Source organism: Protopterus annectens, chromosome 12.part0 (assembly GCF_019279795.1).
Source record: "Protopterus annectens isolate FY-2018-M chromosome 12.part0, PAN1.0, whole genome shotgun sequence".
Classification (NCBI taxonomy): Eukaryota; Metazoa; Chordata; order Ceratodontiformes; family Protopteridae; genus Protopterus; species Protopterus annectens.
Genome location: NC_056746.1, coordinates 627910370 through 627930441, shown reverse-complemented (window position 1 = coordinate 627930441; position 20072 = coordinate 627910370). Strand labels below are relative to the sequence as shown.

Genomic DNA, 20072 nt, shown 5'->3' with positions numbered 1-20072 from the left:
TCAGCAAGAGAGGCAGTCACAAGATCACATACAAGAGTGATCAGTCTGCAACTGTGGTAGACTCCCTCCTAGTAAAGAGAGAGGGCACTGTGGTAGAATCAAAGATTGCAAAATAATCCTCAGTAAAATAGGTAGTCCACAGCATTTACCACTGATGGCCACAATCTTGCATTCTGTGGTCAGAGAAGGCCGTAAGGTCAGCAAAGGCTGGAAGATGATTGAAGTGAAAGCACTCAAGTGCAAGGAAATACTTGGGACTTTAGCACCTCAAGAAGGAGAAGAAATAGGTGGAGTCAAGAAAAGCAGTTTCTCAAAACAGCAAGTGTGAAAACTATAGACAATTTGCTGAGACATTTTTTTGAAATAAGGTTCATAGGGAAAGATGGCAGTGGAACACAAAAGTCCAAGAAATTGTCACAAAAAAGGAGTGCAGGAAAAAGTGGGAGATATCAAAATTCAGACCAGGCTAAGAAGGAATACTGGTTAGTTAACAAAAAGGCTAAGAGAGCAATTGCTATCTAGAATGAAAAATAGTGGAACAGGTCAGCAGTTTCAAGTGTCTGGGAAGGGTGGTTGATGGAAAGGGAAGCCTGAATGAGAAGTTCAGTGATAAAATCAGAGGGCTGCAGCCAATGAGCTAGCACTTAGTATCAGGTTTAGTGTGTGTGAAGAATGCCAAATAAGCTGACAAGTAAGGTATACAAAACAGTGGTGGTGCAGGAGTAGGTGATAGAGGTGAAGTGCCTGAGATGGGTGGTATGATCCACCCTGTGGACAAGGTGAAAAAATGATAATGTTAGTGCAGAAGCCAGAGTAGCTCCAATTTTAGAAATTGTGAAAGAGAATGGAGTATGGTGGTTTGGGTGCATATGCAGGAAAACAGGATGATTTGATGAAGGAGATTTGGGACAGACAGGAAGAAGGAAAGAGATTTATGGCAACCATATGGATAGTTGTCCTGGACTGTGTTATGTCTTTAATCAAATGACTATTGATTGGTAGAAGTGCATCTGGCTCTGTAGTTGCATCAGTCCATCCCATTACCAGTTTTCCCATTTTACAGTGACCTCCATCCTTGCCGAGCACAATGTCTTCTTATAATGAGCTCTGTGTTCACTTGGTGTGTCTGTGTCATAAAAGTTGACGTCTTGTTGTTTAAGCTTCCTTCCATTTAATACTTAGGTTTTATCACCTCCAATACAGCTTAATTTTTTTGTTTGTTTGTTTTTTTGCAGTCTGTAGCATACGCAGTATTCTTAACCAACACTGTAATTTATAGTTGTCAGTTTTCATCCTGTTTTTCTCATTTTTCCAGTTTTCACATTGATTTGAAGTTATTGTAAATGTCATAGCCTGGAAACATTGAATCCTCCCTCGTATGCAAAAATACAGTTCTACACTTTAAATTTTTTCTAAAGCCTTCATGGCCATTCTGTTAAGAGCAACTCATCACTGGATTTCTTGACTGCTTGTCATATCATTATTTGTTATGATCCAAAAAGGCTAACTAAATTATCTCTTTTTTTTCTCCGTGAAGACTACATTTATTTATTTTGCCAGGTGTTAGGATCTTTGTCTTTTTCATTATAAGGTACAAGATGTAATCAGCTGAACTGTTTGAGTAGTAGTAAGAAGTTTTTTTTCTGAAAAAATTATACTATTTTCCACTGACCCTCTATTAAAATATTCAGACACCTTCTTTAGATCCAGGAAATGTATACTACTGCTGGAAAATCACTCCCACTGCATAAGTAAAGTTCATAAACCTAAACATATTTTATATAGCTTTGGAACCCTTCTTGATGGTTCCATGTTAGATTATCGACCTTTCCACTCCTATTTAGTACATCTTTATGGGAGATCCCAGGCTCAGACTTGCATGCATGCACCATATCTGAACTTTATGACATTACATACCGCACTGCTGGAGTGTGTGTGACCCAGCACAATTCATACCTTGATTCTGACATTTATCATAGAAAAGTTCTCTTGTTCTGTATGTGAAACACCAAAAACTTTCAAATGTTTATGTGATGGCCAGATTAGAAATCAAGACCCATATTGCCACACTATTAACTGCCTGGATGATTGCAGATTAAAACACCACCAAAAGTGCCAGCCATTCAACCTGGGTAGCTTTATGTATAAAAGGGAGAAAAGCTTCTGGCCTGTGTCCCTACTCACAGAATGGCATTGAGAAGTAATAAGCATGATAATCCCACACAACAGCCATAGGCCTTCGCTGGAGCACGATCAGAAGGCTAGAGAATTGGAGGAAAACTGAGAGTCACACCCTTGTGAGGCAAGCCTGGTCTTGAGATTGTCTTCCAGTACCCATATGTCATGTTGCCATCCTCAGCTATCTGTGGCTCAAGTTTACAACTACCCTAAACTTCAGTTGATAAAGATGGTGAAGGGGGGCACTGGACAAGTGCACTTTGTCAACTATCTTAGGGGGAATGTCCCAGCTTCCAGTTGCATAACCAAAACATACCCACTTCTGGCCTGATCTCAGTGAATGACTTATTCTGTCACCTAGACATAGCTTAGTTAGAATTTAAGACTAAGAACTTTACTCTTTTTGCCACTTTTAGGTATAACAGAGCTTATTAAGCCACCCTGAGGAAAATCCACAAAGTCTTCCAACAGCAGGGTATATAGTTCATGTTCTAGACTTCAGACAATTGTTCAATGTCTGACAGAGAGTATATTCTCTCAGGTGTGGGAGCAGATCCCAAGGGAACATGGCCTATCTCCTGCACCAGGTATGACTCAGGCCTCTCAAGTCCTCAACCTGCCACTTACAGGTGCATCCTCAAGCACTGGGAATCTGTCACCCAACACCCACTGCCCACCCTTCATAATTCTGACTCCATACTTCTTCTATGGCCAGACACACCCATTATGGAACTAGGGTAGGTGTATAATGTTCCTCTCTCTCCACCTTGTGCCAGTAATCCAAACATTCAGAGACCTTTATATCTGAGACAGATAACACTGTGATACTTTTCCAGATCCACTTCACATGACTGAAAGCTCAAAATACTGAATTTCATTTGACTGAGTCCACAATCCCGAATGTTCAAAATACTGAAAACTCATTTGACTGAATTTCAGAATGCTGAAATCTTACAATGCTGAATTGCAAAATACAAAATGTTAAGCCATAGACATGACGTGTGTTTCCCTTCAGCTGTGAATTGCTTAACATAACAAAAATGCACAGATCCGTAAATACCAAACATTTCATCACAAATAACATTAACATTCACAAAATCTAGGTTCACAGTACCAAATAAACCACGCAAATATCACCAACAATTCATCTCACCAAATGAAAGAAAAATGCACACTTACAACACCGACTAACTCTTTCCAAATTTAAAAACTATTTACTTACCTTATTAACAGACACCAAATGACATAAAACCAAACTAGGTGGGGGGCTATCCCCCACATCCCCCAAACTATATATAGTAACTCGCACTACAGTGGGGAAAACCGCATATACCCTTTACTTACCTTAAAGTATTGTACACAGTGCCATTTTGTATTTTGCAATTCAGCATTGTAAGCTTTCAGTATTCTGAAATTCCGTCAACTGAGTTTTCAGTATTTTGAACATTCAGGATTGTGGACTCAGTCAAATGAATTTCAGTATTTTGAGCTTTCAGTTATGTGAAGTAGACCTGACTTTTCCAGAGCTCTCCTCTGAATAACCCCTCCTTTGGAGTAACCTTGACATTTAGAAAGCTCACTGCAAACAAACTGGCCTTTGTGTCCCATTTTTACACCCATCCCCAGAAAATATTCTCCAGGGAAGGAGGAGAAAGCCCGGAGTCATGCCATATGTTGCCCATCATTATGGATGCCATGTTTGCATCTTGCAAGCACCAGAATGCACAAGAAGTTGAAAGTCTACAGTAAACCCTTGGCTGAGTAGAGTGAGTAGAGTGAGATCCTAAGCCAGGCATCCTACAGTGGACTTCTGCGTGATCTCCTCGGTTTGTTCAGGTACAGAATTCAGAGGCTGTAGGACCTTGTTGCCTGAGAAATGGTCCCAAGAGGGTATTGATATTTGCCTTTCTGGAATTTTAATCCCTCAGCTATCTCTGTGACGTATCAAGATTCCAGTCCTCTCTCATGGATTAGGCAATAGAAATACTTTCAGACTTTCATTAGTCTAGGTTCAAGGAGGAGAAGGTTACGACACTGCCTATGGTTTCCAAAGTGAGCTGTCTCAATGATGTAATATGTAAACTTCTAGTGAAGTAGTATCAGGAATGGCCTGGGTGTGAAGACGCTTAGACACAGAGTGTATCCATACTCAAGACTTGTCCAAAACAGAGAGTGCCTGTTAGCTTCTGATCACATGGTGTACATCCCAGTACAACTACATCCATTTAAGAAGATGTAATTATATGCATACATACTACACCACCCTTTCTTCAGATGTAAGTTAATCATGGAGTTATGCACTGTAGAATAAAGACTTAAATGTATGCTGTACTTGGCCAGTACTTCAAGCTTTTTTTACAGTAAAATATCATTTATGTAAGACAGGATAAAGTATGATTTTAAGTTAGTAAAAGACTTACTAGGAGTACTTCCACAGGGGTGCAGCGATAGCATTGTTGCCTCACAGCAAGAGGTTCTCCTGTTCGATTCTCGGCTTGGGTTGGGAGTGCCTCCTGTGTGGAGTCTACATGTCCTCCCCGCGGTCGAGTGGGTGTTCGAAAGACATGTGTTGAATGGGCATGCCTTCGTTGAAGGTTGGGTGTCGAGCTGGCAACTCGACACCATAAAAACCAACTGCTAATCATTAGCAGACTGGAGTTCCGCTGTGGCGACCCCTAACCGGGAAAAGCCGAAAAGACAAGACTTTTACTAGGAGTTTTGTCAGTGTCCATACATGAATTGGGTTTGAATTTTGAAAAAGTGTAGTTTACCTCAGTAGCAGGAAATACCAACTGAAATACATAATCTAGTACATATAATCTGAGAAATTCTCAGAAGCATACTGTGTGTGAAATACAGCACCAGATGTACCCAAAATCTCACTTATATCAAAGTAGTATTTTTTTTATTATAATGTAGGCAGTTAGTTACGCTTGGATGTTTTCTTTCTTAAGTTGTCATATTTGTGCTACTTAACTCATTCTCTCCAGTGCAGCTCTGGAAGTTTGTACGCTTATATTCCAGTGGTTAAATCATTTGCCTTTTGACAAGTATCAGGTTGTATTCTTATAGTTCAGTCAGATCCCAGACCATGATTGTTACTAAAGAAGTGTAAATGGCAAACTACTTAGACTACTCTTTACAGTAGTAGCACTCATTAGGTTCTTGGTCTTAAACTGGATTTTATAAATAAATGTAAGTGCAGTAAATATTATTTTATGTAAATTTACAGTCCCTCAATAACCACTCAAGCAACACATGTAAAATCAGAAGCATTTTGCTCATTCAGCTGAGTTTTCATATGTGACTAATCAGTTCTACATTGCTTATTTGCTGAGACAGAAAAGTATGAGAATGATCATATAAACAGATGTTTTATTATTACTTCAGATTTTCTTTAAGTTTTTCTTGTAGCAGGAGTAATGTTTACTTTCATTTTAGTGTGTTTTTTTTAAAATGCATTTAATGTACGAGATCAAATTATTGGATTGAATGCAAAGTATCTTCACTGTTGCTTACACTTTGGCTGAAATTGTGCATTCATTATGATGCCAAAATCTCATTAACATTGTGGCCTAACTGCAGAAATGTTGGTTTTGCTGGGGAGATGATCTTAAAAAAAAACTGTCAGCTCTTTTCATTCTCAATTTTATTAGAATTGGTGAAGCAGTGCTACCGAATAAAAAACCTCCCGTGAAACAAAACACACCTTCAGAAACTAGGCAAGTTGCAAACATACATCTTTATTAAACACTTACCTGCAGTTAGATTATGATACATGATAATGACCTCTTTTCATGTACTTTTTTGTTATAGAATTCTGCAGCCTAATCAAGGGCAGAATGCTCCAGTTCAGAAGTTACTTTACCGACAAGGGTAAGTATGTAGCTTATATTTTCAGTAAGTAATGATCATAATGCAATGAATGAGACTTAACTCTCCAGCTGTCCTGTAGCAAAGTGTAACATTTAATGCTGAGAGACTGCTTCAGGGAAAACTGTTTTCAACCATGTAATGGAGAAAAATGCTTATTCATTAACTTGAATATATATTTATTTTTGTAAATATACCATTATAAGCCATTGATTATTTTTCATAAACTGAATAGTGCTTTTTTCTGCTAAATTTCTTTTCCCATGATATTTGTGACTTCCACCTTCATCTTGTAGTGTTTTTTCCTGTTACTAAAATCAGTGTTAGTAGAGCTTTGTTATGTTTGGAGATTTCTTTCTGTTTGTCATAACTTAAAAGAAGTGTTTTTGATAATTTCATTTTTTTATTTGAAAGCTCATCTAAAGTGGTCTGTAATATGTCATTCTAGGGAATCTCACTTTATCTGAGAATATGCTTTCCCTGCTCCCTAGTAGACTCTCAGTGCACCTCCAACATACATCACTTGCCACTGCAATTATATTTGTTAATCTGCTTGGGATGCTAAAGTACCTATGTCAGCATTTCCAAAAACAAATATTCTAAATTTCCTAGATTTAATGGTATATCTAGGGATAGCACATATCAATTCCCATACCTCCTAGTAAGTTTTCTTTCACATTCCTGTTTAACCCTAAGTGAAACTTTTCTATCTTTATTGATGTACTATGTATTCCTGTTTAACTATTTTTATCAGAATTGCTGAGCCTGTCCAGAGTTTGGTCAGAAACTCTGCCAACTGGGGCATCTGACCTGTTGTGTTTCTGTTTGTTGTGATTTAGGTTTATAGGTTCATAGGTTCATACTAGGCTATCTGCCCTAGGGCATTTATAAGCCTAGCCAGAGTGTGTGTGGCTTTCACCACCCCTTAGGATGAGAATACTGTACCCATTAGTTTGCTGTGCCTCTGTCCAGCAGTGATACAGAGATGATTCCCGGGGTAAACCTACGATCTCCCATCCACTCGTCAAGATTTCTCTTGAACTGAGTCAGTGAGGGGCTCTGCCTCACATGGACTGGGATTCTGTTCCATAGTGTACGGAGTCTCTGGGTGATGAATCTGTCCCTCCAGCACGTCCTATTTATATCCGTGTTGAGGTTTAAGTCTCTTGCTCGTGGCTCTGGTGGATTTGGATTTTTTGAGGTGGAGCATGTCCATTAATTCCGGGTTGGACATGGCCTTGTATGTCAGGCACAGATCACCTCTGAGCAGACGGTATGCAACTGAATAGAGCTGGAGTTTCTTCAGTCGGGCATCGTATGACATATGTTTGAGCCCCTTTATCCTTTTGGTGAGGAACTTTTGGGGTCTTTCCAACTGCTGCAGGTGTCGGGTAAGGTACATTCCGAATGGGGCGTTGTACTCAATCATTGGTCTGATAAGTGAAGAGTACAGGGGTACAATGACCTCTCCTGATCTGGATGTGAATCCCTTCATGATCAGGTGGGCAATGTAGAAGGTCTTCCTAACCACTTAATTTGAGTTAACTTGGCCTTTATCCAAGGTATATGAGCCAATCTCTTGTCTTGCATGTTGTAGTCACCTTTATCCTGTTCTCAGAGAATGGCATTTCTTTCCTTTTCCTTAACTGCTCCCAGAATTTTAGATTACTATTTTTCCTAAACCGTGTTGCTTCTGTAATGTTCATCATCTTATCTTATCTTGTTGTTCCAGTCCTTTTGACAAGATTTCATGACACTAACTTTGAAGTTCCTTTCTTTTCAGTATATGAATAATTAATATCCTTTTTATCCCAAATGACAGCAGTGTTAGCCTCTCAGAGTTGTGATTAAGGGCTGTTTATTTTCAGCTGGTATTATATTCCCTATATTGCATTAGGGAGGACCACTTCAGTTTAATATTGAAGATCTGGGACTGATAATCACCTATACTGCATTGACATCCCTAGCTTTTCCCAGGAGACCCTAGGAAGTTTGTTATCTTAAGCAAATACCACAATTCTTTTCTTCAGTAACTCAAAACATTTTTCTTCTTAGGGAGAGAGGCTTAACCACAATATATTACTAGCAAAACTAGGAACATTTTGATTGATTGGTATTTTATGCTCTAAGTCCATCCCCGTAATTTTGCATTAGATATGGTCTCCTGTATTTTTGTGATATCACCCGGTGTTAGTTTAATTGACTAAGCTTGTTAACATGCCAACTATAAACTTAAATAGTTCATTACAGTTTTGTATGTTCCCATAAGTTTGAACCAGCATATATGCTGGGGTATAGTTTCTAGATAAGGTCTTAATTTTAGCTTTATCTGATGTCCCCTTATTTTTGGAATTCATTTAATAATTGGAATAAGATGGCGAAATGAGACTATTGAGTTATCTAAGGACAATAGAACATCATCTACAAGAGGTGATTGTTTTCCAGCATATTTTTATCCCTCTGCATATGATGTCCTTATTAGAGTAAATTTAATGTTTCTAATCTCAGAGCATGGGCTAAATTCTTGGCTAGGCTTGTAAGGGCCTCAAGACCAATAGCCTAGTAACTTCCTATGATCCTGTGATGATCCTGTGATCGTAAATTAAGGTGAACTAGCACAAATGACATAAGTTGCCCCTGTCAGATTCCCCTGTAAAGAGAAATTTCCCTAGATAGGTGGCCTCCATTTTTTTACCTTGGCAACAGGAACCCTATATACCTCCAATGTCAATAAACAATACCTCTTTTAAAAATTGAATTTTTCATAACCTCTTTCAAATACATTAAAAATTCCCTATCCCATATTTTTCAAACTACTAGTAGTTGATTTTTCTTTATCCTAGCCTCTTCTAACATTATTATTGTTTTTCATAATATTATCGAATGTTACTCTACCCATAGTGAAACATCACTGGTCCAAGTGTATTAGTTTTGGTAGTAGTTTTTCCAATCTTGTTGCTAATTCCCTCATAAAAATGTTATAGACATGGATTAATATTGATAATGGGCCTCTGTGACACAGAGTTTGAAGGGTCTTTGCCCTCTTTCAAATAATTGGTATTATTCTGCCTCTCTAGGATGTGGAATCCCTCCACCTTTCAAAATGTTATTGACTAGTGCAGCCCAATCCTCCACTAGTCTTGATCCCCCTAACTTCTAGTATTCCACTAGAAGTCCATCACTTCCTAATGATTTCAGTTTGATGCGTATTTAACTGTGCTTTTATTTCCTCATTTGTTGTAGCTAAAAAGCAGCACCTCCGTGTGTTGTCTGGTCCTGGAATTAACATCTGATCTGCATGTCTTGTAATTTGGGGTTCTTCTTGTAGCTGCTCAGACTCCTGATTGTAAAGCAGTGCATGATGTGCCTTACACATCTTGATTTTATCAGAGTTTCTCATGGTCACGTTCATTTGTAAATCTCTGACTTGGTGAAGTTCTCTTTCATCTTCTTGCTGTTTCAACATTTGTGCAAAAAATTTCCTTGAAACTGAGGAGTATTTAAAAAAATAATTTTAAAGTTGTCTGTCTAATTTCATTCATTCTCTCTGAATGGTGCTTTAACTGAGTCGTAATTTGGGACATTAATTCCTTTTCCCTTTTGATTAGCTCTGTATATAAAGTCTGAAATTATTTTAGCTTTTTCAGAATCTTCCAGTATTTCCTTAGTACACCATTCTTTAAACTCCCCTTTCTTCAAGTAATGTGTTGGGAATCTCCAGTGACTCCCCAATCCCTCTGGGAGATGTTTCTTGTGAGAGATGTAGAAGAGATGCTTGGTCTGAGAAAGTCAGAGACTCATTATTCAGCTTTTCTAATACATTCCTATTTTTCAGTGAGATAAAAACTCTGTCCTACCCAGGAGTGTTACTTTGTGCTTTCTGCAGCTTGCTGTCACATCTCTGTCTGTTACCAGGTTCCAGCCTTCCCCTAAATACAGGATGCATTTTTTAAACAAGAAGCATCTTTATTGAATTATCACTTATGTCTTAGGCACTCATATATTCATATAAATGAAAATAAACAATATTTCAGTTGTAAACATTATACATCACATACAGTTTGCTATAAAGTCAATGTAATTCAAACATTACAGAGCTCATTAAATTACTGCCTTCTATTAAACCTCATTCCTCCTCCAAAACATTATTCTGCATGTATTGGTCTCACAATTCCCATTTTTTGTATGCAATTTGCTCCTACCCTTTTCTAAAGATCTCACTTCCCGTTTTTTTTATCTCTGTTACTGTATTCCCTACTTCTATTATGATTGGTTTAGACTCTGATTTCCATTTTCTAGTAATTGCTTTTTTTGGCAGCCACCAGAATTAAACTCAGCAAGGCCTTTCCAATTCTGTATCGCACTTCAGAATAATAATTTTCTTGGTTACACCAGTTTGCTCACACAGGATTTCTAACAGAGTAGTCTGCAGGGAATTTTTAAAGTCATCCAACTCATTACACTTCCAAAAATATGTTCCCAATTACCTCTTTCTTTCCTATTACGGAATAGAAAGAATTATCATGGAAATGATTAATAGTGATTTAGTAAACCTCTAGGCACTGGACCCAACCCAGTTTGGTTTCATCAAGGGCAGATCATGCCTTCTCACCCTGGTGGACTTCTTTGAGAAGGTCACCAAAGCAATGGATGAGGGCAGAATGGTTCACACTGCGTGCCTTGACCTTGCCAAGGCATTTGATACATTACCCCACTCGGGCATTGTTGATAAACTCAAGAGGTTAGGTACAAACTCATATGTCACCCGGTGGATAGCCATCTGGCTCACAGACAGGACCCAGGAAGTTAGTAGCCAACTGGCCCACAGACAGGACCCAGGAAGTTAGAACCGGGGAGCCCACCTCTACATGGAGGCCAGTCACAAGTTGAGTCCCTCAGGGATCAGTCCTTGGACCATTCCTTTTTGGCATTTACTTCTCTGAAGTCAAGGCCAATGTCAGTGGTCCTGGCTGACTAAATTTGCAGATGATTGCAAATTAGGAGCTGTCATTGAATACCACACTGACATAAATGTTCTCCAGGAGTGTCTGACATAGACAAGCAACTGGTGTCAGAGCCATGGACTAAAGCTAAATGCCAAGAAATGCATAATAGTATCCTTTGGGAAGTCATCCACCCCTTGTAGCTATCATATTGACAACACACCCCTTAGAGTTGACCCAGTAGTCAGGGACTTAGGGACACACATAGAGAGTAATTTAGCCTTTGACCATCACATGTCTCCAGTAGTGAGGAAATCTTTCTATGTTGTGCAACTTATAAACAAAGGTATGGCATCTAAGTCCAAGGAAGTCATTGTTGACTTGTTTGAACCAGGCTCTGCTGAGGTACATAATCTCTGGGGCATTTTACAAACCTCCTCAGGCTTCAAGACCAATCTAAGTGCTTTTTCATTTATTTTCTTGCATTTGCACTTGCCTATTGTTTTTATCTCTGACTTATGGCTAATTTATGGCATTTGAACTGTTTTAAAGCAATTTGCTGATTAACTGCATTTCATTACTGTTTAACTGTATTTCATTGCTATTTATTGCAATTCATTACTGTTTAACTGTATTTTCTCATACGGTGAGTTTTGTTTTTGTCTGTAAGTGGTATATCTGTGCTTTTCTGTGAGTTTTACTGTGTTCTTAACCCTTAAATTGAGTAACATAGTCTGAATAAAGATTTGCTGCATCCAGAGCTGTTTGTTTTTGCCTTATGTGCTTCTGGGAGCCATCTTGTGTTGGTAGGGGCCTATCTTCTCTGCTATTGAGAGTAGCAGGGCTGCCTTGACTTTGTCTGGCACAAGCTGATTGGTAAAGCAGGCAGGGCTAGCAAGATTGGCTAGATTTCTGTGTTACTGGGATCTTCTATTTTTGTGGTATTTAAACCCTGCATTTGAGCTGGTTTGGGCTTGTTTGAACCAGTCTCTGCTGAGGTGCATCATCTCTGGGACATTTTTGCAAAATTCCTGTAACTCCAAGACCAATCTAAATGCTTTTTTATTTTTTTCACTTATTTTATTGCATTTGCACTTGCCTATCATTTTTATCTGTGTCTTATAGCTAATTTATTACATTTGCACTGTTTTAAAGCAATGTACTGACTGACTATATTTCATTACTGTTTAACTGTGTTTCATTGCTCTTTATTGCAATTCATTACTGTTTAACTGCATTATGTATTTCATTACAGTTTAACTGTATTTTTCATACTGTGAGTTCTGTTTTTGTCTGTAAGTGGTTAATCTGTGCGTTCCTGTGAGTTGAGTAGCATAATCTGGATAAAGGTTTGCTGCATCCAGAGCTGTTTGTTTTTGCCTTCTGAGTTTCTGGCAGCCATCTTGTGTTTGCCTTCTGTGTTTCTGGGAGCCATCTTGTGTTGGTAGGGGTCTATCTTATCTGCTAGTCAAAGTAGCAAGGCTGCCTGGACCTTGTCTGGCACAACCTGATTAGTAAAGAGAGAAGGGGCTAGTAAGATTGGCTAGATTTCTGTGTTACTAGAATCTTCTATTTTTTTGTAGTATTTAAACCCTGCATCTGAGCTGGTTTGGGCTTGTTTGCGTGTCGCGCACCACAACTGCACTGTTTTTCCTATTGTGAGGTATTCCTGCTACAAATTTTCCCTTAGTAGCATGTGTCAGATCACCTAGTAGTACTCATCTTAGACCTTCCACCCTTTACCCCCTTAACTGTCTCTGGGCTGTCGCCCTCGGATTCTGAAAAATATGGATGGACAACTTCCTACAGTTTCTCCTGCCTGTCTAGTTGATATGGGGATCCTGAGACAGTGTAGCAACTGCCTCATGTACACAGACAACCCTTACTACTACCACCTTGGAACACAATTTGTGAGAGATGCAGTTACTTTAAGAAATTACAGTCTATGCTCTCTCCCTCACAAGGAGTATATCTGGCACTGAGAAGGTTGTCAACACAAACACTACACCTCAAACACCACCCACACCTACACAACACACACCTACATATGTGGAGGTCCTCAACAAAAACGTACCCAAACAAAAGAGACCTCAGAGGCAAAACACATGCAATCTCCACAGCCCACCAAACCACACACCAGACATAGTCCACACACCTGTGTCTCACAGCCACTAAGGCCTAACCATAAACCCAACATATTAGCCATAGGAGACTCCATTGTGAGACACACAGATGTGCCCCTCACCAGGCTGGATAAGGAGAAAGTCAATGTAGTTGTTTGTCAGTTGCCAGGATCCGAGGTATCACACATGCACTCAGGTCTCTCAACAACAGGTACTGTCATGACTCTGTCATAGTCCATGTTGGTGTGAATGACTTGAGACATACCTCCCTGGACTATATAAAGAGAGACATGATCGAGCTCACTGAATATGTGTCCCAGGCAGTTATGTCGCTAGCCTTAAGCAGAATTCTACCGTCACCCAGAATGATGCCTCTATACAAACAGAAAATGATTAATTTAACAATTGGCTTAGTTTCTGGTGTCATTCCAAGGGGATCCAGTACCTGACAGCATGGGAAAACAATGATCGACAGACCATGGTGCTTTGCCAGAGATGGCCTGCATCTGTTTCTCTTGGGATTCAGGCTTCTGGCAAAGGCTCTTGCCTCCCCATAGTGCCTTTTTAGGCAATGCCATGAGGTCAAAACTACCAACATGAAAATTTCATCAAAACGCAAATTAAAGGTCATGCTGCTAGACACTAGGAGTCTAAACATGAAACTCCACTCATTGCAAGCATTCTTAACTCAGATGCTGATATTTGTGCAGTCACAGAAACTTGGTTCAAATCTGCGGAGAGCACCCCAGTCATACCAGGTTACTCATACTATCATACATTCAGACCCCAAACCGTGGACAGCAAAACAAAAGGAAGTGAAGTTTCAGTATATATTAAAGACATACACACCCCCAAGCTGGTTAGAGGGTACAGTTAACCATTGACAAGACCCCATTCAAATCATAGCTAGCTACAGGCCCCCAACTTTGGCTCAAGATACCCACTCCACCTATCTGGACCTCTTCGAATCAATCAAGATTCAGCCTTTTACCCTGATCCTGGGCGACTTTAACTGTTCAACCATAGATTGGAAGAACTACTCATGCCAAAACACAAATGCCCAGAGATTGCTTAATTTTGTCAGCGCAAATTCCTTGGATCAGCTGGTCGCAACCCCCACTAGAAGTCATAATATCTTGGACTTGGTATTAACCAACATGAGTAACCACTGCAGCATCCCTACAGTGAGTGTCATCCTCCTTAGTCAGATCTGACCACAAAGTGGTCGCTTTCGAAGTCACAATCTCCCCGACCCCCTCTAGCTAGGGTCAAACATAAAAGCTTCTCCAAAGCTGATTACAGCCACCTAAGGGAAGGTATAAACAGCTTCACAACCCCCTCCGTAGGAACTGGCACAAATGTCCACACCTACACCAAAGTACTATACGAGCATTTATGTAGCTGCATGGAATCAGGAATACCCAATAGGACAAAATCCTCCTCCTCAAGGAAGAGTAAACTTGTCTGGTGGACTTTTGCAATAAGTACACTTTATAATAAAAGAAAAAAATTGCTATCCAGGACCAAGAAGGAGCAGATGCCTAATTCAAATCAATATCTCCTTAGCCTGAACAAGCAAATACGAGCACTAGTGAAATCCTCAAAAGCAAACTTCAAGTCCAAACTGGCCACATCTACTAAAGACAATCATAAGGCCTTCTTCACATATGTCCGCAGTCTCAAAGGAAGCACTCAGATCTGCTTAGAACTAGTGGTTAAGGACACCACATACACAAATGCCATAGATATAGCCAACCTGCTGGCAGACAGTTTCAGTGAAAACGTCACCCCTCTGTCCCCCATCAGTAAATTAGGACATCACCAACACCTGCCCCCTTTCCCTTATCTGTAGGGAGCAAGTTATCAATGCCCCCTCAAAGGCAGAAAATACAGCCTCCATGGAACCCAATAAAATCCCAGGCTGCATCCTACATGAACTCAGACAGGAACTTGCAGCACCATTAGGCACCGTATTCAACCAAAGCCTGAGTACTGGCTTCATCCCAGCCAAGTGAAAGACAGCCATTGTCATCCCTTTGCACAAAGTTGGAGCTTCCACCAATTCAAGAAATTATAGACCCATCAGCCTAATTAGCCTGATCTGCAAGGCCATGGAACAGATTATCATGGACCTCACTAGCAAAGACATTGGCAACCTCCAAACACTCAATCCCACACAGTTTGATTTCGTCAAGGGGAGGTTATGTCTATTAAATCTGGTCGACTTCTTTGTGACAGTCACCAAAGCCATGGACGAGGAGAAGACGGTGCACACTGCCTACCCTGACCTGGCCAAAGCCTTCAATACTATTCCCCACTTGGGTATAATAGATAAACTCTCTCAACTAGGCTTTACTGTTACCAGATTTGTAGCAAACTGGCTTACTAATAGAACCCACAGACCCGTAACAAGCGGTATACCCCAGGGATCGGTCTTGGGGCCTCTGTTGTTTGGGATATACTTTTCTGAGTTGCAGGACAAAACCAGTGGGCTATGGCTGATGAAGTCTGAAGATGACTGCAAGCTCTGCGCTGTCATTAATTCCCCTAGTGATGTGGACATCCTCCAGGAGGGTCTCACCCAAACAATAACTGGTGCCAGAAACAAGGTCTCAAACTAAATGCCAAAAAATGCATCATCATTGCCTTTGGGGAGAGTGACGTCACCATAAATTATCACATTAATAACAAGGTCCTAAGCACGCAGTCAGTCATGAAGAACTTGGCCACCCATGTTGATAGCAAACTGACTTTTGACCACCATATTGCCTCCATTGTACAGAAGGTTTTCTACATGGCCCACCTCATTAGGACTTGTATCTCATCCAGGGACAAGGAGGTCATAACATATATTCTTCCCTTATAAGATCCATTATTGAGTACAATGCCCCTTTTGGCATCTACCTCCCAAAGCACATGCAGTAACTAGAGACACCACAGAGGTTCCTCACCAGGAGAATCCATGGCCTCAAACATCTACCCTACAAAGATAGGCTAAAAGCCTTATCCCTGTACTCATTCTCATGCAGACTCCTCAGAGGTGACCTTTGTCTGGCATATAAAGCAATCTCAGACCCCGCCTTGATGGGATTGCTGCATATCCGCAAGTCAAGCTCCACTTGAGTAATCCGCACGCATGACCTCAACCTGGTCTGTGACATTCAGTAGTACTTGGTGGGACAGATATGTATCCCAGAGACTCCCTCTTCTGTGGAATAGACTCTCTCCACCTCAAGCAGAGTTCCTCATTAACCCTTTTTAAGCACAACCTGGATAACTTGATGAGGAACAGAAAATACACTGCTGGGATTCCATGTGTATCCCAGCTGGACAGGGGCATTGGGTGCTGACTTGTTGGAGCATGGGCTTAAATTCTTGGCTAGGCTTATAAGGGCCTCAGGGCCAATAGCCTAGTAACGTCCTATGATCTTATGATTCCACTGTATTCGACATTCATCAGACCTATCATAGAGTACTGTGCCCCCTTTGGTATGTACCTAACCAGGCATATCCAACAACTGGAACAATCACAGACATTGCTCACTAAAAGAACACAGGGCTTAAGTAAAATGTCCTATGCAGACCACCTCAAGGTTCTATCCCTGTATTCTGTCTCCTACAGGCTTTTCAGGAGAGATCTATGCCTGACATACAGGGCATTGCAGACCCCACTCTGATGGACATCCTGCATATTCGCAAAACAAACAGCACCAGAATTACCCATTCTAAAGACTTAAGCCTTGCCTGCAATATAAATAGGACCTGCTGGAGAGACACGTATGTATCCCAGAGATTACCCCATGTCTGGAACATGCTCCCCATCCATGTGAAACAGAGCTCCTCTCTAACCCAATTCAAGTACAACCTGGAAATTTGGATGGGGAACAGGAAATTCATCTCTTGTTTAGCACCTATGTCTTGAATGGACACAGGCAACTTAAAATGGTTCATCTCCCAGGCTCTAGTTTGTAAATGTTTCATCTCCCAAGCCCCTGCTTACACTTATCAAGGGTATCAGAACTTGTCAGAGATTTGGAATGCATGGCTAGGCTTAAAAAGGCCCTTGTGGGCAGTAGCCTTGTAAGCACCTATGAACTTATGTACTTATGAACCTATCACACCTCCAGCATTTGCAATCTACTTGAGAAAAAATTCTTTGGAATCTGTATGGGGTATAAAATAACTATGTAAACACTTCCAAGTAAAAATCCCAAATCTTTTAGACTTTGTTGCATATTTGGGAGCCATACATATATCCTCCCATTCTTAATTTGTGAATTTCTTATTCAGTCTCTCTTTGCAATCCTTTCTAACATTCTCTGATTGATTCCTGTAGTTATACAATATTTTATATGCCTTACTAATTATCCCTTTTTTAACAGCATATATTCTACTAGACGCTCTACCACTGCTGGTCTTTTACTTAGGATCCCCCATTCTTTTCTCATTGCCTATACTCTGATATCAATCTTTCTTGGGTCATGTTTGGTGGGATGCACATGTTAGCTAGTGTGAGCATGCTTCTTATCCAGTAGATCTTTAGGAAAGTATATTGTGCTTTATCTAGCAGCCACCCCCCCTTGCAACTAATGTAATACCACACTTTGTATTGCTTCAGAGTAACTGTCAACATATTCCTTTCAATAGTTTTGTTTTGCTAATTTATTGTATTCATTTTCATCCATGTCTGTGTCCATGAGCATGAGTGCATGGTTTAAACTTCTTTATGTGTATAAACACACTTTTTACTGAGTCAGTAAGACCATCTAAATTAAATCATAATCTTAAGTTTCTCCATAATGTTGATCCTGCATAATCTCTTTTATTCCTCTAACATTGTTATTCCTTCTTTAAAGGCCAATAGTTAACCCTATTACAGCCTTTCTTTGTCCACTTGCATAGTTATGAATAGTTCAGAATAACAATTTTCTGTCAGCTACTGCTGTCTTCCTTTTTGATAAAGTTTTGTAATAATAATGACATAACTATGTACAGTCTGTAATTATTTATACCATTCCCTTCAAAGAAAAGGGCAAATACCCTAAATAGACACCCCTTGCTCCAACTTCCTTTCCTTTTCTCACAAAGAAGATAAGATAATTCTTCCATAACTTTTTTGAAGCTGGCAGTATTTAAAGATAACTCAGAGTAGTCATTAGCTTCCTTCTTTCCCTGAACTACCTTTGAGTACAGCAGCTGAAAACTCCCAGGTAGCAGGTAGATCCATCCATCTATGACCCCTTTTTCTATTTTTGCGCATGAAGGCAGTGTGTCACTTCAACAGTGGCAGTCATCTAGAGCAAAGGTTTATACTGCCGGATGGCTTACCCCATTGTGGTACTTCTGCCACACTGCACACTTGCAAACACATTCACACCTATGGCCAATTTAGAGTGTCACTGCAGTGGTGATGCTGCGGTAGCATTGTCACCTCACAGTAAGACGTTGTCCTGTTCGATTCTCAGCTAGAGCGTCTTCTGTGTGGAGACATGCGTGAATGGGCGTACCTTTGTTGAAGGTTGTGCGTCAGAGCTGGCAACTCGGCACATAAAAATCTACTGCCAATCATTAGCGGACCGGAGTTCCGCTGTGGTGACCCCTAACTGGGAAAAGCCGAAAGACACAACAACAGCGGATTGTGTTGTCACCTCACAGCAAGAGGTACCTTAGTTCAGTTCTCGGCTTTGGTGCATTTTGTGCAGAGTCTGCATGTCTTCCTGTGTTCTGCAGGTGCTCTGGTTTCCTCCCACATTCCAAAGACATGCAGTAGGTGGTTTGGACACTCTAAATTGGCTGTAGGTGAGAATGTGTGTGCGAGTGCAGGGTATGGTGAAATCTACCATGGTAGGGCTAGTCACCCGGCGGTGTAAACTGTGACTCTAGATGATTGTCACTGTTGAAGTGACACCTTGACCCCATGTGCAAAAATGGGAAAAGGGGTGATTAATGGATGGTTTGTTTCGTATTTTTTTCCTCTGATGTTAAGTCTCTTTTAAGGTTTATTTGCCCTCTGTTTATCTGCCCTCTTCCTCCTTAGGTCAATTATTCACAGAGACAGTTTTGGATATCTCTTCTAGGGATGCTACAGCATCTACATATGTTTTTACTCTCTTAGGGTAAAACACTTCAAATACAGCTGAATATAGCAATTTAAAGTTTAGTCTCTTCTGTCTGTGGACTTTCATCACTGAAAAGAATATGATCCTTTTTCTGGTAAAGACTTAATATTTATATGTCACCAACTTTCAGTTGCTTGCCATTGTATAAACAACAGTTGCTGTTTGCTGGTAAGTATGCTTTTTGTGAGTATTGGTATTGGCTGACCCCTTTTTCCTCTAGCTTTTGGAAGACGCACTCAGTGCCCTTTCTGGCATCAGTTCCAAAAGGGGAAGGCCAGTTAGCCCATGTAGGCACTCATTCTCAAACTTCAGTTAACCTTTTTTCTCTATATTTTTTTTCTGGAGTGGCAGCAAACTTCAAATTCTTTTTTCAGATCTATCTTCTACTTCCACTATGTTTTCTTGAGGGTCTCCTGACTTTCGGATTCAGCAGTACATTCTTTTTTGGACTGGACTATATCATAGTGTCATGTAAAAGTCTCTTCTGTCTCCCTGGTCTTTGTATTTTTATTTGCTGTATAATCTTCTAGTTTACCTTCAGTTCTAAGAAACTCATTGTAATTTTTTTCTGCTATCCTTATTGACGAGGCTTTCCATCTCTGTGCTTGCTTTTTACTGTAGGTTTTGCTCACAAATTTGGAACATTGTTAGAGTTTCAGTCTAGCTAATACATTTCCTGTCATTTATATTTTTTCTGTTGATTCTTTATCTGGCTATAACCATCTTAGCATTGGACATCTATAGTCTGTTCCCTGTTTATTGAGAAATGAGATAACTGTTGCATTAGAACCCTGTCCAGCAGTGTAAATTGATGTGTGTGTATCATATCTAGTGCA

At 40.1% G+C, this 20072-nt stretch overlaps 1 protein-coding gene across 2 annotated transcripts in view; it reads left to right on the top strand.

The window, feature by feature from the left end:
* CCP110 (centriolar coiled-coil protein 110) overlaps positions 1 to 20072 on the top strand; it is a 640744-nt gene that overhangs the window by 577777 nt on the left and 42895 nt on the right. For both annotated transcript variants that reach the window (XM_044089754.1, XM_044089755.1), the window contains 2 exons: positions 5835 to 5900; positions 5995 to 6054. In XM_044089754.1, the coding sequence (XP_043945689.1) occupies positions 5835 to 5900; positions 5995 to 6054 (126 nt within the window). The remainder of the gene's footprint in view (positions 1 to 5834; positions 5901 to 5994; positions 6055 to 20072) is intronic.